The sequence below is a fragment of the Elaeis guineensis genome, chromosome 12 (genome assembly GCF_000442705.2).
Source record: "Elaeis guineensis isolate ETL-2024a chromosome 12, EG11, whole genome shotgun sequence".
Lineage (NCBI taxonomy): Eukaryota > Viridiplantae > Streptophyta > Magnoliopsida > Arecales > Arecaceae > Elaeis > Elaeis guineensis.
This window is the reverse complement of record NC_026004.2, coordinates 9,148,324-9,171,834: the sequence shown is the minus strand read 5'-3', so window position 1 is coordinate 9,171,834 and position 23,511 is coordinate 9,148,324. Positions and strand designations below refer to the sequence as shown.

At 36.5% G+C, this 23,511-nt stretch overlaps 2 protein-coding genes across 3 annotated transcripts; one reads left to right on the top strand and one right to left on the bottom strand.

The window, feature by feature from the left end:
- The first annotated feature begins 5,898 nt into the window (after window positions 1–5,898).
- LOC105055366 (flotillin-like protein 3) lies at window positions 5,899–10,457 on the top strand. 2 transcript variants are annotated; one of them, XM_029267652.2, is made up of 3 exons: window positions 5,899–6,998; window positions 7,358–7,886; window positions 9,931–10,457. In XM_029267652.2, the coding sequence occupies exons 1-2, from the start codon at window positions 6,063–6,065 to the stop codon at window positions 7,859–7,861; spliced, it is 1,440 nt and encodes a 479-aa protein (XP_029123485.1). In that variant the 5' UTR covers window positions 5,899–6,062; the 3' UTR covers window positions 7,862–7,886; window positions 9,931–10,457. The 2 variants fall into 2 exon arrangements, with proteins under 2 accessions (XP_029123485.1, XP_010935435.1); XM_010937133.4 differs by lacking the exon at window positions 9,931–10,457 and having other exon boundaries at window positions 7,358–8,361.
- Window positions 10,458–11,295: 838 nt separating this feature from the next.
- On the bottom strand, window positions 11,296–17,060 carry LOC105055367 (phytosulfokine receptor 1-like). Its single transcript, XM_010937134.4, has one exon. The coding sequence runs from the start codon at window positions 16,753–16,755 to the stop codon at window positions 13,615–13,617; it is 3,141 nt and encodes a 1,046-aa protein (XP_010935436.1). The 5' UTR covers window positions 16,756–17,060; the 3' UTR covers window positions 11,296–13,614.
- Window positions 17,061–23,511: the final 6,451 nt, after the last annotated feature.

Genomic DNA, 23,511 nt, shown 5'->3' with positions numbered 1-23,511 from the left:
GAGAAAATTTTCATACTGTTACTTTAGCCGAAAGAAAATATTCTTGTGAAAAGTGGAACATGTACAAATATCTATGTTCACACGTTATTTAATATGAGTAGATTGTGAAACAAATGGAACGTTGCATTCAACATTCATCACGTATCGACGAGAGTGGCATGGATTTATAGGTGCCAGTTGGATACATTAGTTGATACATATAGACGGATAAATTTTAAATTTTTTATAAATATTATTTTACAGTATTCATAATCTATTAAAATTTTAGCTTACTAATTTTTTTTATTTTAACTCTATCAGTTTTTGTGGGAGCCATATACAGATGAGATATTGGCTATATTGCCGCAGATGTGTACAGTTGGATATGACATATGGACTGCTAGGGTACCACTTATTTGTTTTGATATAGTAGAGTGGCATCTTTCCGATCGTGTCCTGCGGCAGTTTGGTCAGATTTAGGGCATCTCAAAATAGTTTGATACCAGCCAAGGACTTCATCGTATTGATCGACGAGGGAGAGCTCGTATTGACTGGTATATCAGACATGCAAAATACATCGATATTTGAGATGCACGTCGAGATCACATTGTTCTTAGTGATCTCATTTTGAGAGGCCGTTCATATATTGATGACTACATGGCTTGATTTTTTAGCATTACAGTGCGAGTCATTGGACAGCCTCGGTATGCAATTTTCGGATACGACGGCGAGAGTTCTGCTGTGCGTCTTTTGGTAAGACTACGAAAATTAGTTTATGTTGTTTGTGTTATATTTTTATTTTATATTTTATAGTATATTGACTGTTTTATTTTTATTTTGTAGACTGATTCTATGTCGGATTTTGTGTTGGATGCTCGTCATGTTTTATCTACGACTGATGAGGACGAACGGATTCGGATACTGCATGAGATAGAGAGAATAAGTTTCGAAATATTGATGGCAATTGATGTTGATCCATATAGCTGTGCGCCTTGGTATGGAGCAGCCGATGCGCCAGATATGAGATATACGCCGCCACCATATGTTCCACATATGCCATCACTGCATATTCCGTAGATGTAATTATGTATCTAAACTCCGATTTCATTTTTCATAGTTGTTATGTAAGAATTATATAGGCGAATGACTAGCCAATTTTTAAATATTTGTTTTATATGGTACTATATGGTATATATAATGCACATGGTTGTTAGTTGGAAAATAAAAAAAGATTGAAACCTTAACAAATGCTCCAATATAGAGTCTTGATTTTTTTGAAGATTAACTAATAAAAAAATTGTACATCTAAGAGGTGGCTTGGACGATCAATGATCCAAGTGGTTCTTTGGTAAGGAACAACATCTTGTTAAACAGCGAAATTGATCATGCTCAAAGGTAGAGGCGGTGCAAACTTAGGGGCATGCGTCCATTTTATGCTTGGTTTTTATTATTAAATATAGACCGGTGGTTGATAAGTGCAGTGCATGCATTTTATCACTTTACAAGAAATACATTTGATAAATATGTTCCTAATTTAATGTGGCATTTCTATTTAATAGAGTATATGTGAAGAGATGTATTTATTTAAAAAAAATAGTGAAAATGCATGTCAGAATAAAGTCTATAAAAATAGGTGGTGAATGGGCATGGACCCCATCCATTGAGGTTTATGTAGTCTATAAAAATAAGAAGTATAAGATACAAGATATTCTCACGGCTTCTTTCCCTCCCATCATCTTTCTTTACTCTTTACAAACAAATACACACATAGCATATGATATGTGAATTTGAAAAATATTGACTTAGATAAATAAATAATAAAAAAATTTGTGTAATAACCATTATGTTAAAGTAATCATCACATGATAAATAGTTTTTTTTTTTCCTTCACATATACAGCAATTATGTTTTTTTACCAGTACATTTTTTAAATAAAATATTTTCATAATTTATTTTTTTGCTAAGAAGATTTTCTCCGTGATCGACCGCAAGGTCAATAGAGATATTATTTTTATCTAATAAAAAGTGAAAAAAAACTGTTATAATAGCCATTATTATGATGATTATTTGAATATTAAAATTTAAAAATTGCTTGTTTGAGATAAATAATGGCTGTTATAACTGTTATTAACTATTATAACGGTTATAATAGCTAATAACAGTTTCAAGGGGATCTAGCATAATGGTTATTTATTTATTTTTAATCATTGAACCTGTTTAGCATGAAAATAGGCTACGCAAATGATAAGCCGATAACAACAGCACCAATTAGGATAACAGCTTGGGCCCATCAAGTGATCAAACAAATAGAAAGTCTAATTTTTTCTGCCCCTTGATTAATTAGCCCAACAAGATAAGTTTGAAGAAGATCCAACAAAAAACTAGCTTATTAAGTACGTTGATTTGATTATACGAAAATATATCATTTGCTTTCAATAGAAAAGTATTTATTTTTAAATTAAATATTTAATGAAAACAGTCAATTTTGTTAAAAAATGTTTGGAAAATAAAGCTGGCTTAAGATGATCTGGACAGGAAAAAAAAGATTTAGGCTACATTTGGTATCATTTCTATTTTTTAAAAAAAATAGAACTAGAAAATTTGTTTTTATTTTTTCAGATTTCCTACAATAGAAAATATGTTTTCTTTCCTCTCTTTTTTTTTTAATAATAAGGGTCTACACCTTGGTGGTAAATATTGTTATAATTATTATATTACTATATGATATTATATATTATATAGCTAGAAAAATCTATCTAAAATTATTATAATAATTATATATTATAATTTGAATAAAGAAAATATTTCATTAAGGTTTTTTAAATATTATTATAATTACTGTTATATGATTATTATTATTTTAATAAGGTATAATATTACATATAATAATAAAATTTAATATTAACATTAATTATTACAATTATATATTATATAATTATTTTATTCGATATTTTAATTTATTATTATCATATAATAATTATATTATTGCTGTATTATATTATATTACATATTATTATAAAATTACTTATATTATTATATAATTATTATAATAGTAATAATATAATATAATATATAGTTATTATATATCATGTAAGTTGGGGGTATTGCAGAGGCCCTCTGCAAGAAGCGATGTTGTTCCTCTCATATTTGACCAATCCAAAAGACACTAGCATCCATGTGGCAACTAAGTAATTGACTTTTAACTACATATTATATAATATTTATTATAATTTATTATATCATATATATTATATTATATAAGGTGGAAGGGCTGTGTCGAGATTGAGGGGTTGGACCGAGAGGATGACAGAGGAGTAAAAATCTACTTTCAAGAAAAATGAAAGTAAAAATTTTTTACTTCTAGAAATAATGAAAGTTATTTTAAAAAAAAAAAGATAATCAAACATATTTTTTGCATTGGAAAAAATATCTAAGTATTTTCATTAATATGGTAGGTCAGCAATAACACCAGTTAAAGAGTTAGGACAAGAGATTGAGCCGTTTGACAGATGAAAACAAATAAAAAATTTTAAACCATTCTACCACTTGATTAGCCTAGCAAGATAACTTCGAAGAAGACCTAACATAAATTAGCTTGCTAACAACATTGATCTTACTGTTTAAAAACATATCATTTGTTCCTAATAGAAGATAATTATTTTTAAATTATATTTTTAGTGAAACATCCAGTTTTGTTTAACAAGAATGCTTAGAATAATATAGTTAGCTGAAGACAAAGAAATAGAATAACAAAAAGAAATAGAATAACCAAACATGTCTTCTGCATCGGGTTCTATTTTTTTTTTTCTTTAAATAAAAGGCTTTAGTTTTTTTTGATGCCCGTGTTTGCATGAGCATGCTAGGTCAATAACAATAGCATCAATTAGGACAAGAGCTTGAGCCTGTTCAAGAGATCAAAACAAATGGAAAAATTCAGAATATTTTGCCCTTGATTAGCCAAGCAAGATAGGCTTGAAAAAGACCCAGCATAAAGTAGCTTGCTGACTACATTAATCATACTATTTAAAAATACACCATTTGCTCTTAATAGAAGGTATCTATTTTAAATTTATATTTTTAGTGAAAACATCCAATTTTGTTGAACAAGAATGCTTAGAATAATACAATTGGCTGAAAAAAAGAAACAAAAGAAGAAAAAGAAATAGAAAATCGAACATGTCTTCCGCGCCGAATTCTATATTATCTTATAGGGCCTTAGTTTTTTTTTTTTTTTTTTTATGGTTCTGGTGTTTGCATAAGCACGGTAGGTCAATAATAATAGCACCAGTTAAGAGAAGAGCTTGAGCTTATTCAAGAGATTAAAACAAATAGAAATATCTAAAATATTTTGCCCTTGTTTAGCCAAGCAAGAGAGTCTTGAAAAGTCCAAGCATAAACCAGCTTGCTACCTACGTTGATCTTACTATTTAAAAACATATCACTTGTTTCTAATGGAAGATATTTATTTTCAAATTTATATCGTTAGTGAAAACATCCAAATTTGCCGAACAAGAATGCTTAAAATAATATGGTTGTCTTTAGATGACGTAGACCCAAAAATGAAGATTTACTGTCACCACCCTAGTGTTTGCATGGGCCATATGATTGCTCCAAGATTTTATTATCTCACATTATTTTGGGGTGTGGGTGCCCAGCTGGGTAAATTGATCAATGCCCAAGAAATGGACCTGCCGTGGCTTCTTCCAATCCTCCAAATGGATGACTTAGAGGCTATCATACGAGCCAACAAGAAGGCAAGTTTGTCATTTTTTTAATCATTTCAAACTTATCCAGATATTTCATGACACATCACATTTATTTATATGGACAATGCTTCCTACTTCGTCAAAATGGTATTCAGAATTTCCGACGGCAATTTTTGGTGGATATAAGTTGAACAGGACCCGCTAGAATTCCCGGCAAGTGATAAGAAAGATTCGGACGCATCGGGTTGTTTTGGATGGGGAACTAAATCGATTACCCTAAGTAGAACGCACGAGGATACTGGATAAATCTTGAATACTTGAATAGTGGCTGGTTTCTTTTGGTAACATCTTAGATATTATTTTGGATAAAATCTTTAGATCTTTAGCAAAATTTTTTATTTAAAAAGAAAAATTTAAAGTAAAGGATGACGCATTCAAGAATCCAATCTTTTTATACTTTTGTATTCAAACATAATGCAAATTTTATCAGATCTGGGTTGTTGGTTTTGTGGGAAGGAATGATTTATATTTTTTATATTCGTATTGAAATAAGATTTATCCAATAGAAATTAACTGACAGAGAACCGCTTGACCTTTGCAAATAAATAAAACAGAGAGTTTGAAGCATTTTAAGATCTATATAGGTATGATGGTTATGTAAAAAAAAAAAAATAATAATCATTCCTTCGTGCGAGGATGCAACCCAATTTACCGGCACCAACTACTCCTTCAAACTTAACAAATACAGCTATTTTAGGTATTTTTTAAAGCTACTGTTTATCTACAAGGTTTCTTAATGAAATCCACTTCTTAAATCATGCTCTACACAAAAAAAAAGAAAAAAAAAAAAAAAAGGGGGAAAAAGAACAAAGAAGGTTAGTTTTTAACAATGCCCATTTTCCAAATTCATCGATTTACTTTTTTATAAAAAAAAAATTTACTAAAATGTAACCGCACTATCATTTCCATAAAATCTATTCATTTTAAATTTTCCAAAGGAGCCGTACAAGGAGGGATAAAACACAAATATCAAAAATCACGGCTGTGCAATCCGACCTTCCCAAAGTCAAACAATTGCGTATCAAAGACTGACTACATTTTTGTTTGAAAGAAATTTTAAGGAATTACAATTTCCTTTTTTATGGGCATGGGCCATATATTCATGAAATTGCTCGGCAACATTCCAATGTTGATCCAATCAAACTGCTTGAGAATTCTGTTTCTACCGAGTCGTCTCCAACATTCCAACCAGCGTCTGGAGTCACCATTTCCACTATGTATACCACCCAGCCCAGATCGTTTCCTCCCCACCTAACCACAAATCCTAAGCTCCATACCTCTAATTCTTTCTCCTAGCCTCATACCACCTCCAGAAAAATGGGTTTCTCCTACAAGGTGGCCAATGCCTCCGAGTACTTGGCCATCACGGGCTATGGCATCCAAGACGTGAAGCTCGCCAAGAAGGGATGGATCATGCCAGGCCAGTCATGCACCGTCTTCGACGTCTCCCCCGTCAACTACACCTTCGAGGTACAGGCGATGAGCGCCGAGAAGCTCCCCTTCGTCCTCCCTGCCGTCTTCACCATCGGCCCTCGTGTCGATGACCCCGACAGCCTCATGAAGTACGCCAAGCTCATCTCCCCCCACGACAAGCTCTCCAACCACGTCAAGGAGCTCGTTCAGGGCGTCATCGAGGGGGAGACACGAGTCCTCGCTGCCTCCATGACCATGGAGGAGATCTTCAGAGGCACCAAGTCCTTCAAGCAAGAAGTGTTCGAGAAAGTCCAGCTGGAGCTCAACCAGTTTGGGCTCTTGATCTATAATGCCAACGTCAAGCAATTGGTGGACGTGAGAGGCCACGAGTATTTTAGCTACCTCGGGCAGAAGACGCAGCAGGAGGCGGCGAACCAGGCGAAGGTGGACGTGGCGGAGGCGAGGATGAAGGGGGAGATCGGAGCGAAGCAGAGGGAGGGGAGGACGCTGCAGAACGCGGCGAAGATCGATGCGGAGACGAGGGTGTATTCGAAGCAGAGGGAGGGGGAGGGAAGGAAGGAGGAGGTGCGGGTGCGGACGGAGGTGAAGATTTTTGAAAACAATAGGGAGGCCGAGGTGGCGGAGGCGGATGCGGAGTTGGCCAAGAGGAAGGCAGAGTGGGCGAGGGGAGCGCGGGTGGCGGAGGTGGAGGCGGAGAAGGCGGTGGCGATACGAGAGGCGGAGCTGCAGATGGAGGTGGAACGGAGGAACGCGATGCGGGAGACCGAAAAGCTCAAGGCAGAGAAACTCAGCCATGCCGTAGTTGATTACGAGATGAAGGTAAGATGACAAAGATTATAAGAAGCACTAATTTTGTTGGTTCTCATAGTCATCATCATCAAAATTTTCATGAAGCAAACCTTGTTAAAATATAAGCACTGAAAGTTTCGCCTAACTAAGAATTAGACAAAATTTTAGCGACATAAAATTGCTATAATGGTCTGGGCATAAGTTATAGCTGGGTTGAATTAGCACTTGGAACCAAAAAAAAAAAAACACTTGGAACAAAGTCTCTTTTCATGAATTATTGCATCATATCATCTTTCTGTGTCTCTACTATGACATAATTTGCATTCAAGGATGTCTCTACTATAAATAAAAACCAAGTACATTAAATAGTTGATGGACATTTATTACAGGTCCAAGAGGCAAACTGGGAGCTCTATAAGAAACAGAAAGAAGCTGAAGCCCAGTTGTATGAGCAAGAGAGGGCAGCTGAAGCTCGTAAGGCCGCAGCAGAAGCTGCATTTTTTGCTCGCCGGCAGGAGGCTGAGGGGGAGCTCTATGCAAAGAAAAAGGAGGCCGAAGGCTTGATCACACTCGCAGAAGCCCAGGGCATTTACCTGCGCACATTGTTAGACGCCTTGGGAGGGAATTATGCTGCTTTAAGGGACTATCTGATGATCAATGGTGGAATGTACCAGGAAATTGCCAAAACCAATGCTGATGCTGTGCGTGGTCTGCAGCCAAAGATCAGTATATGGACAAACGATAAAGAGGCATCTGATGGAGGGGCGATGAAGGAGGTGGCAGGGGTGTATCGTATGCTACCACCATTGTTCAAGACAGTGCAGGAACAGACTGGAATGGTGCCGCCAGCATGGATGGGCAACCTTACCACTGACACATCTACTAAATTGTGAAATTAATCCACAAATATATATGTAGGTATGTTTCATAAGATTCAACTCGTGTGTTTTTTTCCGTGCTTTTAAGGTTTGTAGTTTACTGCAATTGATTGGGTAAAACATGAATATATATGTGTAAGCAAGTTTCATAAGAATGTTGGTATGTTTTTTTCTTTTCTTTTTTATTTTTTATTTTGTTTATTTTTGAATAAAGGCCGAAAAGGCAACTGTTTTACCTCAGACAACAATAAACTCGGGAGAGGGTGTCATGCTCTGGGTAGAACACAATGTCAGCTTTTGAAGCCATATTAATTAGATGGACCATATTAAGATAGGAGTTGGAGTGCATTGGTGCAGTGTACATGGAATATTACTAGTTCTAATGCATCGCTTGTGTATGATAACCGATATGGAACTACATACATGTTCATACTCATCAAGCTAAGGGCTTAGATCCATACATCCATTCATAAATATTACGATTGATCGTGATCGAGCCAATGAATTCGTACCGCAGTATCTCTTAGTCTACATAGGCTATGGGTTGAGTTGGCTCTGATAACATTAGTAACAACATAAGATTTCATCCAAAAAGACTAGTCAAAAGGTATTATTTAGGTTTCTTGGTCCTGTATAAATATCTAAAATTTTCTCTGTGAATAATCAATGTGAGACTAAATATACGGCCATACAGATTCTCATATCAACTCTCAACCATCTTTGTCCAATCTATCGTAATGATTGAGTCTTAAGCTGTTACATTTTTTAGGGACAATTGCTAGAATGACAAGCCTTGTAACTACATAAGTGGCCTGTGTTCAATCTTGTTGATGATACCAATGTTCCAATTTTTAGTAGTGACCATGTCTCCACTCCCCATCCAATACTGCTTTTTGCCTAATTCTCCATAGAAAGGAAATAGGACCTTGCCAATTCAACTTTGCTCCAGGGAATAAAACTGCGGTTGCTATAAAACTACTATTGACCACTCGGAAACTAACACATGTATGTTATAATGCCACCGTTAAAGCCTAAAATATCATTTTTTAAACTAGTATAATTATTGAAATGTAAAATGTTGAATATGTTAATTAACTAATGATTGGACTGCTACCTAGTGGAAAAGCGTTTTTCCCCATACAAAGGCTCAATGTACTCCTCAGCAATTGGTAAGAAAGGTGATCTTCGATACTGTGTTATTGTCTTCGATTACATCCAATATAGCTCCATTATGACACTGGGGTGACTATCTTTATCCTCTTTCATTTGACAATTATCCTATGGTTTCTTGGCAACCCCCTCCCATTGGAGATATCTTAGCAAACTTTGATTCTTCAGTTGAAAAATCGAAGGCAGCAGCTGGTTCTTTACTCAAGCAGGTGGTAAGCTCTTACCCCTTCTTACTATGCCATATGCTGAACTAATTGCAGCATGGCTCGATGTCAATATTGCTCACTTTGAATTTCAGATACAGAACATACATCTACAAGGTGATTCTAATACAATTGTAAATTGGGTGAACTCAGTGAACGGTAGGCAACCTAAGCAGTTTCCTATATTAAGTGAGCTTCAACAATGGTTAAAAGGCTCTCAAAATTGCACTATTGTTTATACATCTCGTGAAGATATCTGGGCTGCTGACTGTGTGGCAGGGATTGCTATGGATGGGGACTTTGATTTATATTCTCATAATCAATTACCAACCACAGCTCCATGACATAGTACAGGGTAATTGCTGGGGAGTGAGGCATCTCCGCAACTCCTAGTCTTTTGTGTGCCATGAATTATTCTTCTCTTATGCATTACTTTGAATCCAGTTGCAGTTGTTCATGTGAGCTTGTTCTTTGCAGATTGGTTTAGACTATGCTTGACTTGTGGTATCAGGTTCTCCAGGGAAGTTGTGGAACCAGGTCTTGTTGGCGTTTACCACATGATTGCTTAAACACCAATATGCACTGTTTGACACTTATGATGCTTAAACTGCTGATTGATAGATACAGAACTTCTAATTCAATTATATATGACTTGCTGTTCTCTCAAAATGTAATTACCTTTAACTCAGTAGGTCATATATTGATTAACAGGGGATTGTTCAGAATCAAATTCCTAGTTGAGGAGCAGATTGTCATAAAATTCTACTGATATTGTTCATTCCACATGCCCCGTATGGTTTACCGCCCTGGAAGATTTCTGTTGCTCTTACTTCTCAGTAAAGGCTGCTATTATCCAACCTCAGGGAAACAGTTACTACCATGGACTGCCAAGCTTTTCTGGCTGCCTTTATCTCAGTATCCACCTTATCAGGTTTTTGCAGTTTTCAAGGGATATTCTGGCAATTTCGGATTTCTCCTGCTGGACTGCAGAATTTCAGAATGTGAAAATGAGGTTGCTTCCAAGCAAGATGACTGCTGACTTGCTAATATTGGTGCTTATCAGTGAAGATCTATTCTTATTATGAATACCAAACACCAGATGTTACCAATGTCAGACGTCGAACTTAATAATGCTATTCTCCTTCTTCTTCTTCTTCTTCTTTTATTTTTTTTTTAAAGGAGGAAATGGACCGAATCCAAAAATAGATTCATAATTGTAATGCTAAAAAATCTAGTCGGGGTTTTAATGGGCTTCTCGTGCTTCAATAGGGAATGACAAGAAAGTTTTCCCTTTGCAGTTTTAACCACAGATATTGTTTAGGTCAGTACCACATGTTGCCTGACACGGACGTTGACTCAACTGTTTCACCTATGCTAGCTTTCAATTCTGTCTGAAGGCGTATCAGGCCACAAGATGTTAAAATCCAAACTTTCACATTTTTGTTAAAGATGCAACTCTTGAAAGGAAATGATACAGGAAATCAGTTTGTGGGGAGAAGCCCAAATATTTAATTTATATATAGAGTTTCAGGTATGACATAAGAAATAGCATTGAGTACTCATTTCATGTAGGAACATATTAGTTCTCAGAATGTACCACAAGAATCAGAGAAATGTTGGTTTCAATTTTCTTTCCAAGTGATAGTAGCTGATTATGTTAGTTGATATCAACTTTCTAAACCATCTCATCCATTATGCTGCCATGGCCATTCAGGTCATCCATTATGCTGCCATGGCCATTCAGGTTGTTCCTTGTGTTTACCATCTCTCAAGCTGCACAGATAGCCTTTGCAAACCACAAGGGTAAAGTTGTTCCTTGTGTTTACCATCTCTCAAGCTGGCCATTCAGGTTGTTCCTTGTGTACCACAAGAATCAGAGAAATGTTGGTTTCAATTTTCTTTCCAAGTGATAGTTGCTGATTATGTTAGTTGATATCTACTTTCCAAACCATCTCATCCATTATGCTGCCATGGCCATACAGGTTGTTCCTTGTGTTTACCGCCTCGCGCCCCCCCCAAAACCCCACAACAAAAAAAAAAGAAAGAAAGAAAGAAAGAAAGAAAGAAAAGAAAAAAAACTATTTGACAACAGGAAGATGTTGAGTTTGATAACAGCATCCATCTGGGGATACAAACACAATTAACTGGGTAGGACAATTCATCAAATAAAAAGGACATGCTGAAACCATCTCTCTAGGGACTTTCAGCCCTCACAATCTCTTTGCCAGCATTTTCAAACATCCAAGGAAGATTTTGCACCAATACAATATGAGCGGCTGGCATTTGATACAAAAGAAAAACTTATGCACTGAATAGAAAGTTTAACTAATACTAATGCACTGAAAGAGATGAAGTCTTAAATAGGAAGAGGAATAAAAAGAGAAGCAAATCAGCTCTGAGGAGATAGCCTTTGCATGGAACTCAAAAGTAAAAAAATTCATTTTAGAGGAACTCATTTTTGTGTTAGTATGATTAAACTAAGTATGAATTCTAGCAATCAGAAAACCAAAAAGATAATGCCGAGCTGGTGTCACATAACACATAATATCCTTCAGACTTCCAAATAAAATGATGAAAACAAAGCTGCATAAAAATATGACTTACAATATAGAAGATAAGGCCAAATACTATTCAGTAGATGGAAAAAGGTACAAATCATTCTTCTCACTGACACACAGCTGACTTCATAACTTATGTGGTGCATATGAATTGCTAGCTCATCCTTACCCTTCCTTTTCCTTCCTGCCCTGACAGGCAGGGTAAAAGCTTGATTCGATACATAAGCAAAAGATAAACTGCAATAGCATCTTCTTCCTTGCAACGAGTAACCAAGCTTCAGGGGAATTGATCATGGAAATGAAATTTCTAAGACCCCTTCTAAGATGCAATGTCTCTGTATTTCTTCAAGGACTGAATTCAGTTTTCAAGGCATCCTTTTAAGTATCATCTTCAACTGAAAAGCTGAGTGGTTCTCTCTGATTATTTAGTCTCTGAGAGGTAGTCCTCAGTATTTCACACTTGGTCAATAATGGCATGGTCTTTGACACTAACCTATATTTTCTAAACATACAAGGTCATTCTAATAGAATGGGAAGAAGTTTACCTTTCCATGGTGGATTGTCAATCAAGTTTTCCAATTTTTCCTTTCCTCCACATTAACAAACTATAGATTCTCATGCTGGAGTCAAAGAGGTTAGCTGATGCAATGAAGTATCAATGATTATATAAAGCTATACTTCATCATGTGCGGTATGCAATTCCTGTTAACTGAAATTGCATATCACACCAAATGGATGAAGTTAATTCTATTCAGAGACTGTTATAGTGTGTGTACAAAATGGATGAACTTAATTCTCGACAGAGACTGTCATTGTGTGTGAGAGAGAGAGACAGAGAGAGCGACAGAGACTTTTCATGGCACTCATAAAATTTATATATGACTGCACTCATTACTAACTAATAATTTTGTGAGAACAAATATATATGGAACTATGGACTAGAAAAATTCATCATCTAAATGAAACCTTTATTATTCTAATTAAAGTGTTAGGGTCTCCCCAACTTTTTCCAAAAAATAATAAAGGATAAAGAGAGTAGAAATTGAAGGGCATGTGAGGTCAACTGATTCGGTCTTGCTCACTATCCCTTCAAAGTTGACAAGTATATATTGATTTGCATATAACTCTCATCAATACGTAAGTCAGGTAAACAAACTTCCTTCAGCTTACCAAATGCATAGTTTCCTTCTTGCCTAATTATATGCAATTTTAACAGTCAAAGCATTTGCAGAAATCATTTAAAAATCTTAACAGCCTTCTACATTTTGAACAAGATGAATTAAAAATGGAAGGACACGAAGTAAATCATGTGAAAAATTTGATGATTTACAAGCTATGGGTTATGTTATGACATGTGAGAATGAACCTCAATTCTGCAAGCACATATTCTCTATTGAATAAATAAATGAAGATAAATTTTCAGAAATTATGTGTAATGACATAGTAATTGCATTTAACTGTGAGAAAAAAAATATGCATCCAAAATGCTCTTATAATGAAAAGAAAATATACATATCTTTCCAAGTTTGGAGTAAAACTAAGTTTTGTTTATGGAAAGTTAACTTACAGCTCTACATGTGTGTATTGTTGTCTGTGGTGATCTCAGCTCCACTATAGAAATATAAGAAATTGCTTGGAGAAAGAGAAAATAAAAGAAAGAAAACCTCAGAATCAAGGATGTGCAAATATTATATACATCCAGCTTTCATGATGCCAGGTCAAGCACATGACCGAGAAACATATGAGTCGCCAAAGGTCTCAACTTCATTTCTGTTGAACTGCTAAAGATGAATGGAGGCAGGACATGTAAAGCTACTCAACACTGCAAGTTTGCACCTCATTTTGTCAGTTGGCCATCGATGCCAATGTTATCAAGCCATGCAACTAATTGTTGTGTTAGAGGCCTCAGTTTAGGAGACTCGCTTACACAAAGGCTTGCAATCTCAAGCATCTTAATTAACTGGCTGTTATGCTCCTTATCATGTATGTGTGGATCAAACACCTCAGCTTCCCTCTTCTCCTTCTTCATCTGAAGCGCCCACGACACAACATCCCTGCTGCCTTTTGGTTTGCACATGTCCACAGGCCTCCTACCCGTAAGTAGCTCCAGCAGAACAACTCCGAAACTATACACATCACCTTTAAAAGTGGCAACAGAAGACTGTCCATATTCAGGAGGAATGTAGCCCAAAGTCCCGACAAGATCTGTCGTCACATGGGTGTCAGAAGGCAGAACAAGCCTCGCAAGGCCAAAATCCGCCAAATGAGCGTCAAAATTTTCATCTAGAAGGATATTGCTTGACTTGATATCACGGTGCAGTATATGGGGATCACATGATTGGTGCAAGTACGCCAATCCCCTTGCTGCTCCTTGAGCTATACGGAGTCTTGTTTTCCAATCCAGCATAGCACCCCCATCAGACTTCTCATGGAGCCAATAGTCTAAGCTCCCATTCTCCATGTAAGAGTAGATCAAGAGTCTATCACTGCCAATCTTGCAGTATCCTTGAAGCAAAACAAGATTCCTATGTTGAGCTTTAGACAGGGCTTGCACCTCAGCTTGAAATTCTCTCTCCATCTGAAAATAGTCACCGGAAAGCCGTTTGATAGCAACCTTCCTCCCATTGGGTAGAGTTGCCTTGTAGACTAGACCAAATCCTCCACATCCTATAATATATGTCTGATCAAAGTTGTTGGTAGCTTTTATGATATCATTGATGCTAAGCCCCTTGTTGTCCTTGTTTTGAAACAGAAGCACCAAACTAGACCCAGCAGATTCTAAGTTTTCGTCGGCATCTGCCACCACCTTGGCATTGTCCTCTTGTCTTCTAGAATTAGTCCTTGACACAGCAAAGTAGATAAAAGCGAGAATAAAAACAGTCCCTAATCCAATTCCAAGTGCCATGCTTACAACGACACCTTTATTCTTCCTTCGTCTGCTCACAGATTCTGAAGGAGTGCCGGTAGAGCAAGGGGATGAGTGAATGCCACAGAGACCTGGGTTCCCTATGAAATCATCACTCGAGAAGGTCAAGAACTGGCCTCCTGTCGGGATCTGTCCAACCAAATCATTGTAAGCTACGTTGAAACTCGACAGAAAACTCAGCTTGGCCAAAGAGGACGGTATGCTTCCACTGAGATTATTATGTGACAAATCTAAGAACTCTAAGCTCAACATGCCTGACAACTCCTCAGGTATGGTTCCTGAGAGATTGTTCCAGCCTAGGTCCAACGCATGCAGCTTCACAAGGTCCCCAAAGCCTGGCAAGATTGGTCCAACAAGCTTGTTATGACACAGAATCAATGATGGTGGAAAGCTGCTGACCTGATTATACTGCAATCCCTTTCCTGTCGAATTCCGTTTGATGTAGAATGGAAAATCCTGCATCGAGGGCCCTTGCTGCGTTATGTTGCTAGATGTAAGGCTCTTCATTTTTGTCAAGCTATCAGGAATCTGTCCAGTGAGTGAGTTATTTGAAATATCCAAGTAAAAAAGATACTCCAGATTTCCTAACCATGAAGGGATGTTCCCACTCAAGTGGTTCCATGATATGTCCAAGACATTCAACCTGGTCAAATTTGCCAACCAGGGTGGAATCGAACCGGAGAGAAGACAATTTGCAATCACAAGAACCTCCATCTTCTCAAATCCTTCAATCCCAGCAGAAGGCATCATTTCACCATCTTGGAAATTCTTGGTAAGGACCAAACTAGTGAGGTTGGGGCAACTCTGTAGGATTTGCAGTGCTGACGATATATTAGAGAAGTGATTTCCAGTGAGTGAGAGATAAGATAGTGCAACAAAGTTCTGGAAGCTGTGGGGGATTTCACCAATAAGATGGTTTCTTGCAAGGTTTATGGTTTTCAATTCAACACACTGAGGGAGATCATAAGGGATACGGCCAGAAAACAAATTGGAACCGAGATCAAGAGCGTTGAGCCTAACCAATGAAGTGAAATTGAGATGGATCTCTCCAGTGAGAGAGTTGTTCCTCAAATTAAGCACCCTAAGCACTGAAGAATTAGACAAGGAAGCTGGTAATCTACCAGAAAAATTGTTGCTAGAACCAGAAAAACACTCCAGTTTTGTAAGCCTATCAAAGATATCAGGAATGCTCCCCAAAAAGCTGTTCGATGAAAGATCCAACCGAACAAGGTTGCTAAGATTACCAAGCTTCGAGCCCACAGGGCCGGATAACAAGTTCTCTTGAAGGTATAATTGGGTCAAAGATGACAGTGTGAACAAATCATCAGGCAAAGTTCCGGTGATCCAATTCATAGCAAGCGAAAGCTCGACAAGAGAGCGGCAATTGCCGAAGCCCACCGGGAAGTCGCCGGAGAACTTATTCATTGAAAAGCAAAGGACTTGAACTCGGGCTGAGTAATTACAGATACCTGGATTGATGGCACCGGAGAAATCATTCGTGCTGACGTCAAACTTGATGAGATTTCTCGACCCGGCCAGGATCGGGTGGCTGTCTTTGAAGGAATTGCCGGAAATGTTGAAAACCCGAATCGATGGGAGGCTCAAATTAGAAAGAATCGATCCGGAGAGGTTGTTCAAGCTGAGATCAAGAGACTCCAAAAGAGGAAGCTGGAACAAATTCTGAGGAACCGATCCTTGCAGCAGATTGCTCGAAAGATTCAAACTTTTCAGCCGATCCAAGCCGGCCAAAGAATCGGAGATGGAACCTTTCAAGCTCCTGTTATGAAGATCCAACCCGATCACTCTCCCGCTGCTACTCGAATCACAGCGGACGCCAGACCAATTGCAGCAATTGGAAGAAGACTCATTGAGGCTCCACCCCGGGATACCAAAATCCAAGCCCTTTAAGAAGCCCCGCAAGGCATTCAAATCCTTAATCTGGCAGCTCTGGTTCTGAGAATAACCGAGTAGAGCTTGGAACAAGAAGACCAAACAGCAGGACCACCATGTCGACATCAACAGCGGCGCCGAGTAGCCTCCCCTGTTTCCCATTTCAGCCAGTGCCCGGAGCCAGTGGAGGGGATGAACGGGGCCAAGGAGGGTCTTTTCCGGGTTAAAATCTATAACTGGGAAAATCCATTAGAGATTTTTGGGAGATTCTTACCACTTTTGGAGTTTTGGGATTCTACCATCAAAGCAGAGCATGTGAAGAGCAGATATAAAGGAAAAGAGGAGTCCGTGGTGTAAGAGAAGAAGAAGAAGAGAAATACAGCACAGAACTATCAAAGGTGAAAAAGACCAGACGGCGAGAAAGAGAGAGAGAGAGATTGGTTTTGACTCCTCTCTCTGCTTTCCTTTGGCGATCCTTCTCGTTGCGTTGCTGGTATTTAATTAATGATGGGATTTATTATTTGATTAATTAACCGGTTAATGACGTTTTATATTGGACTTTTTTGATTTGAGGGTAATAGGGTGAAAGTTTTTAGGGGCTCGAAGGTCAGAGGAGGAGGGCCAGATGGCCGTTGGGTTGACCGGCGATAAGCGGTGGGAGGGGTACGGTGGGCGTCGATGGCGACTGGGAGAAGGTCAAAGTTTTGGAGAGAGAGAGAGAGCGTAGCTTAAGGGTAGGGGAGAAGAAATGGGAACGGTACTTTAATAACAGAGAGACGGCGCGCCGACGAGGGCAGCGGGTTTGTTGGATTTTTCTCCGCGTTTGGTGAAGATGACTTCACGGACAGGGTGAATAAATTCATGCAGATGAAAGCAACGTATCATCTTGTAGCGGTCAGCTACAAACGGTTGTTCTTACTGTGATTTTTGTTGTTTTTATGTACATACGCCGTTCTTCTTTGATGCTAGCCTGCATCAAATGACCAAGTGATGCATCACTGGTCAAAAAAGCAAACTTTGATGTAACCTAAAAGGAAAAAAAAAAAAGAGCAAACTTTGAAATAATGACTTTTATAATGATTTTTATAATCATTTTGAAGGCCTTACATAATGTTGGATGTAGATAGATATGCACATTTTATCTATACTTGCTAACTGGACAAAATTGTAACCTATTGGTCAAGACTTGAGAGAGGTAGCATGTGATTTGCTCGTCATTTTATTTTTATCTACATATGAGAGCTGTGAAAATTATATTGTTGAAATATATTTTTATTTTTATATATTCAAACTCCCTATTAGTTGAAGAAAATTTTATTTATAAACATTGAATGAAGCAAATACCACCATCACTTTTTTGTTATTATTCATAAAATTTTTCAAGCATGGAATATGACATTAAATCTTTGCTTATCTAAGAATAATCCAAAGTATATTTGACCAATAAATAAAAAAATCATAGATAATGTTAGATTGTATATTTAAACCAACACATAGAATTTAGCCAAACTTCATCATATATGTAATACGTTTTCTTGATGCATGTGTTTTGTGGAAATAGGAAAACCCTGCTAGTTTCACACAAACTTTTGCCAATAGAGCATAAGCTAAGTTGGTCAACCCTACTTCCCATGTAGGCGGCTTCAAATTCGAGCACCATAGTTTCCCTTCTGAACTCTATGTTCCAGGAAATGATGCTTCTGTATCAATGTTTTCCAACCACCGAGTTCAACCAAAACTTTTGATGCCTAATTTGTCAAGGATTTATAAATAAAAAAGGAATTTTTTTTCCAAAAAGAAGGCATATCCTATGTATCGTGGGCAACACGGTGCCTTCATGTCAAAAGAGTTTTTCACTTGCAAACACGGCGTTGATCAACTGTTATTACAGCTTTTCAGTCCGAGCTCAAAATTAGACCAAAAGGATGAGGTACCTCCCAAATTGAGCAAAAGCCACCCCTTTTCCTCGTGTGACCCTTAAAAACGGTTGTGTTCTAGTCAAAAGGCTGTGCCTGGGGACTTTAAGTTGTAGCTTTCACAAGAAACTTTGCCTACAAATTTTGAAATGGATCGCAGCTTTGGACAGAAGCTGGTGGCTCTCCTTTTGCGGAACCATTTTATCATAGAGCAGTGTTATGGTAACACGAATTTGTAACACAAGTGATGGATGATTGCCTCATTGGATGCTAGTTAGGTTGATAAGTTACTCCGCTGCTCGGATATCGAAGCTGATCCGATCCTAATAGGATGGATTTTATATGATCCATACCAAATTTGAGATAGATAGAGTTAGTGGTAAAATCTATCTCGAATTTAGTACAGATATATAATTTTTCACAAATTCTCTTTCTAAAATTAAAAATATATTTATATGTAAAAAAATGATTTTTATAATATTATTAGATCCGATCCATTCAACTCAACCCATTTGTGCATTCGATCATGTCTCGAGATAAATATGGGACTGATGCGGATGATAGCTTATTCATCTCATATCCGATCGGTTGTCATGTTTACCCAATGTACACCAACAACTACCATGTTACACAACACAGGCTGCCGGGAGCAATGAGGGAGTTACAGGCAGTTGCTGTATTAAATTTGTGTCGTCTTGGCATTTGCCTTTTCGAGCAATAGTACCCTTACAGAAAAGGATAGATCTCTTCCTTCCATCACATTTATGGAAACGATACCAGAAGTCACAAGCTTTGAATCTTTTGCGTAGAAGATAGGGAGACGTTGGGATGGTGTTGTTAAGGTAGTTTATATTTTTTTTTTTTTCAGTTAGAACTATTAACAGTCCACTATTTTTATTTTTATCTATAAAATAAGAAGTATTAGTTAGAGCCAGAGTACAAGATCCACTGATCTAGAGTACATTAGTTAGTTGCTGGTCTTCTGGTATAAAGTATGCCAAGTATGTCTTCTTATGTAGATAATCCCAAGCTCTTATGCAGGGGGAAACTGGATTAGCAAGAAGGATTTGAGTAAACATTCATTTTCGTAGTCCCCTATCTTTGACTTTATTTCATATTCAGCCAACAACTCCATTCACATATTATATACGCTATGATTGATCCGAAGTCTTGTGAGACCCATGACATGATTCCTACTTCATAGGTTAAGTGAACATGGATCTCATCCAAGTATCCAATTGAGATGCGTATCATTTAAAAAGCCAGAACATCAGGGGAAGTTTACTTTACAGAGATTGCATTACTTAATTAGTATTTGTCACCTGTTATTAAGCTTAAACTTGAAGTTACACCACCATAATTACGAGCCTTTGTGTGTATTAAAGGTTGGCTTTTAGTCAAAGATTAACCTTCCCTAAGTTCCTTTTTTTTTTTTAAATTATACGCACAATAATTTTTCATTTTTATGTGCATCTCTAACACATGCAATGCTTTCGTTTTTCTAGGGATTATAAATGCATGAAGGAGACCTGGCTTTTTTTTTCTTCTTGAAAGAGAGATGTGCATGAAAAACATGGGCAGACTCTCTTTTCTTTTTTAGATTTTGGGGAACATTAAAACTATGAAGGCTACAAACTTTGGAGTACCTTCAAGCCCTCTCCATCAGTGGAGATATTTGTGTAATACCGGAAGGTGTATAGCTTATGCCTGTAGGGAAAATGTTTGATTACATGAGATAGTGCCTCTTTCTTGGGATCAAAGGCACCTTCAACTTGCGATGCATCCCTGCTGGTGGAAAATTTTCTCCTAAGCAGAAAGGCGGCAACCCAATGGACTTTGAATTTTGCCTCGATGCCGGAAGTAGGACATCATAGACTATACTTATCATCATAATCTTATGCTGATAGAGGAATTAAGGGTCCGCCATCAATAAGTTTTTTTTTTTTTTTGATGAAAATCATCATTAAGTTGTTGTTCAATGTATTCCCATATATCATGAATGATTGATAACAATAGCAGAATAGAAAAGTATAATCCTGCGATGAAAAGAAATTATATCCTATGTGACATGTACAACATAGCTATACACACCATTAATCATAGCCACTTGTTTCTATAGTGGTATACCAAGATGAGTGTTTAATTGATGAATATTAAAGCTTACAGGAGTGAGGGAGGGAGAAATCATATTCTATGTGGCATACACCATATGGCCATATATATCGCTAATTATGGTTGCTTGTTTCTATAAGTTCTATTCACGAGGCATTTATCTTAATGCACTATCATAAGAACAAGCGGTTGTTATTGGCATGTGATGAGGCCGATTGGGAGGTGATACTTGCCAAATAATACAGTGGTTCAGGTGTCGAGATTGGATTAGGGACACTTCAGCAAAAGGGTTGTCACTTTCATAAGCTTGTCTTTGGGAAAACTCTGAAATAGACCCACTTAGGATCCCACAAATTTGAGCTAATATTCAACATCATATTCACATTTCATATTTGATATCCTAATCTTGTGTGGGTTAATATTGATACTGTGATCATGTAAATGAACAATAATGCTGGCTAGCATAGAAATTATATGAGGATCCATACGAGTATATATTTTATCCGATATTGATTATATATTAGATAGATTTTGAATATTTATACAGTATAAAAAAATTTAAATAATATTTTATAGTTAATTTTTTTGGAATGAAATATTGAGTTGTTACAAATAATATTAAAGTGGACCTGAACTATAGCTCATGTGAATCAAGGGATATTATAGTATAAGTTTATTTAGATTGCCCAAATTTTAAATAGAGAAACTAAGTGAAGATTCATGCGAGAATCATTAAATTTAATATAGATTATGCATTGGATAGATCTTGATATCAATATAGGATAAGATAATTTAAATAATATATTTTGACGAGTTTTTTAGATGAGATCTTGAATTATGATAAATTATATCAAAATCTCACATATAAAAATTACATAGCTCGTATATAGGTTTTTTTTTATTACATCATGTTTGTCTAACTTCTTAAAGTATATAGAAATAGAAGTATTCAGATAATTATACACCAACAATGTGACAAGATTTTGTTAGAATATCTTGCTCTTCAAACAAATACATACATATATGCACGCACGTGCGTGGGTGCACGTGTGTGTTTGTAAAAAAAAAAAAAAGAGAAAAGGTAAAACAATGGGTATTTAACTCCATGGTATATCTGTGGCAGAAGCAGCCATTAATATGGACTGTGCACAGATTCTGTACTATTTTTTTATTTTTTAATAAAATTGCTATGATGGGAGGCCTCTGTCTACTTCCAAATTTTAATTTTTTTAAAAAAATATTGATTACACCTTATAGGTAGAGCTTACTCTCTCCGTGTTGTGCTAGAGCGAAATTCTTTGTGGATCGCAGACGGCAAAAAAAATATAAGCACATTTTATTTGATTAATTCATATAATTTTTATTTTTTAATATATATTTAATATTTATAAATTAATTTTTTATTTATTTAAAAATTTTAAATAATAAAAATATTTTTTTTAAAAAAAATATAATATCATGCATTCAAAAAATTAAAATTTTTGGTCATAGAATATCATAATATAATGTAGAATGTCATAACATGCACAGAATATCGTAATTTTTTTCAAAGAATAGAGTTATTTTCATCATTCAAAATTTTCAAACAAAAAAATAAAACCGCAGACATTAGATGTGTATTGAAAAGTGGTTGGACAAAAATATGTAATATTATTATGATATTTTAGACCATATTATGACATTTTAAGCTATATTATGCCACAGAATATCATAATTTTTTCTAAAAGATGGAAGTATTTTCATCGTACAAAATTTTTAAACGAAAAGACCGACTTGCAGACGTTAAATGCACGTTGGAAAACAGTAACTATATGGATCAATCAAATAAGATGGTGTACTCTATATCGAATTTTTTTTACCATCTATGATACACAAAGAATTTCTCTTATGCTAGAACCACGGGTGAACTGGGCTGACGTGAATTAGAAAAAAGAGCAGATGAAAATGACATGATCTTGCCAACGATCAGGTCATTGCTAAACATTGCTCGGCTTCACCAAATTGGACACCGCTGAACATTAAGGGCATTCAATTTCAACCTGCCTATGACAAGGATGTAAGTGAGATCACAGGAAAGATAGTTGAATGTAATAATTTTGTTTATCTCAATTTTTTTTTATCAATTTAATATAATATAACAAGTTATCCCCATTTATAAAAAAAAACGTAACCATTCCCAGGTCCAGCAATTCCACATTTGAAAAATTTTAACCATACTCTCAAAAAATCGTTTTTTTGGGAGGAGGTCCAATTAAGTAGCAGTAGCTTTTTCTTTCTTTTCGTTTTCCTTTTGGCCTGGAAAAGATGCGTCCATTTGTAACAAAACGTCTCCCATCACTTCTATACGAGATCTATACATACGATAAGCAACGGTAAGTTTGTGGGGGGGGGGAGGGGGACTTCATGCTAGGCGTCATCTATACCTAGACTTTGGACTCACGGCTTCGTTGTGGTTTCACCTAGTCTTCGTCCATTTTTAGACCAATTCTCTAGCACGCACAAAAAAATATATTTAGACCAATTCAAGCGGCCCAAGAATCCTTGACCAAGATGCCTACGATTGTGCATTTAGCATGGACTTGCACAAATCTAACAACTCCGGGTCTCTCACTTTCTTTTGTTTTGTCGATAAGGTAACAACTCTGAACTTAAATTCAAGTATAAGAAATCCTGAGCTCATCTCATTTCTTATCCTTATGTCCATGAGTATTGGACTAGAATCCATAATCAACAACCTACAATGGTATATGTAACCATGATCAACCTAGTGCATTGCTGGCGTAAGACTAAATATATGTTCATATGAATCATCACATATTCTTTTCGTTTAAGTCCTCACATCCTCACCAGACTAAAGATTAAATCTATTCAAATCAAACTATATGCATCA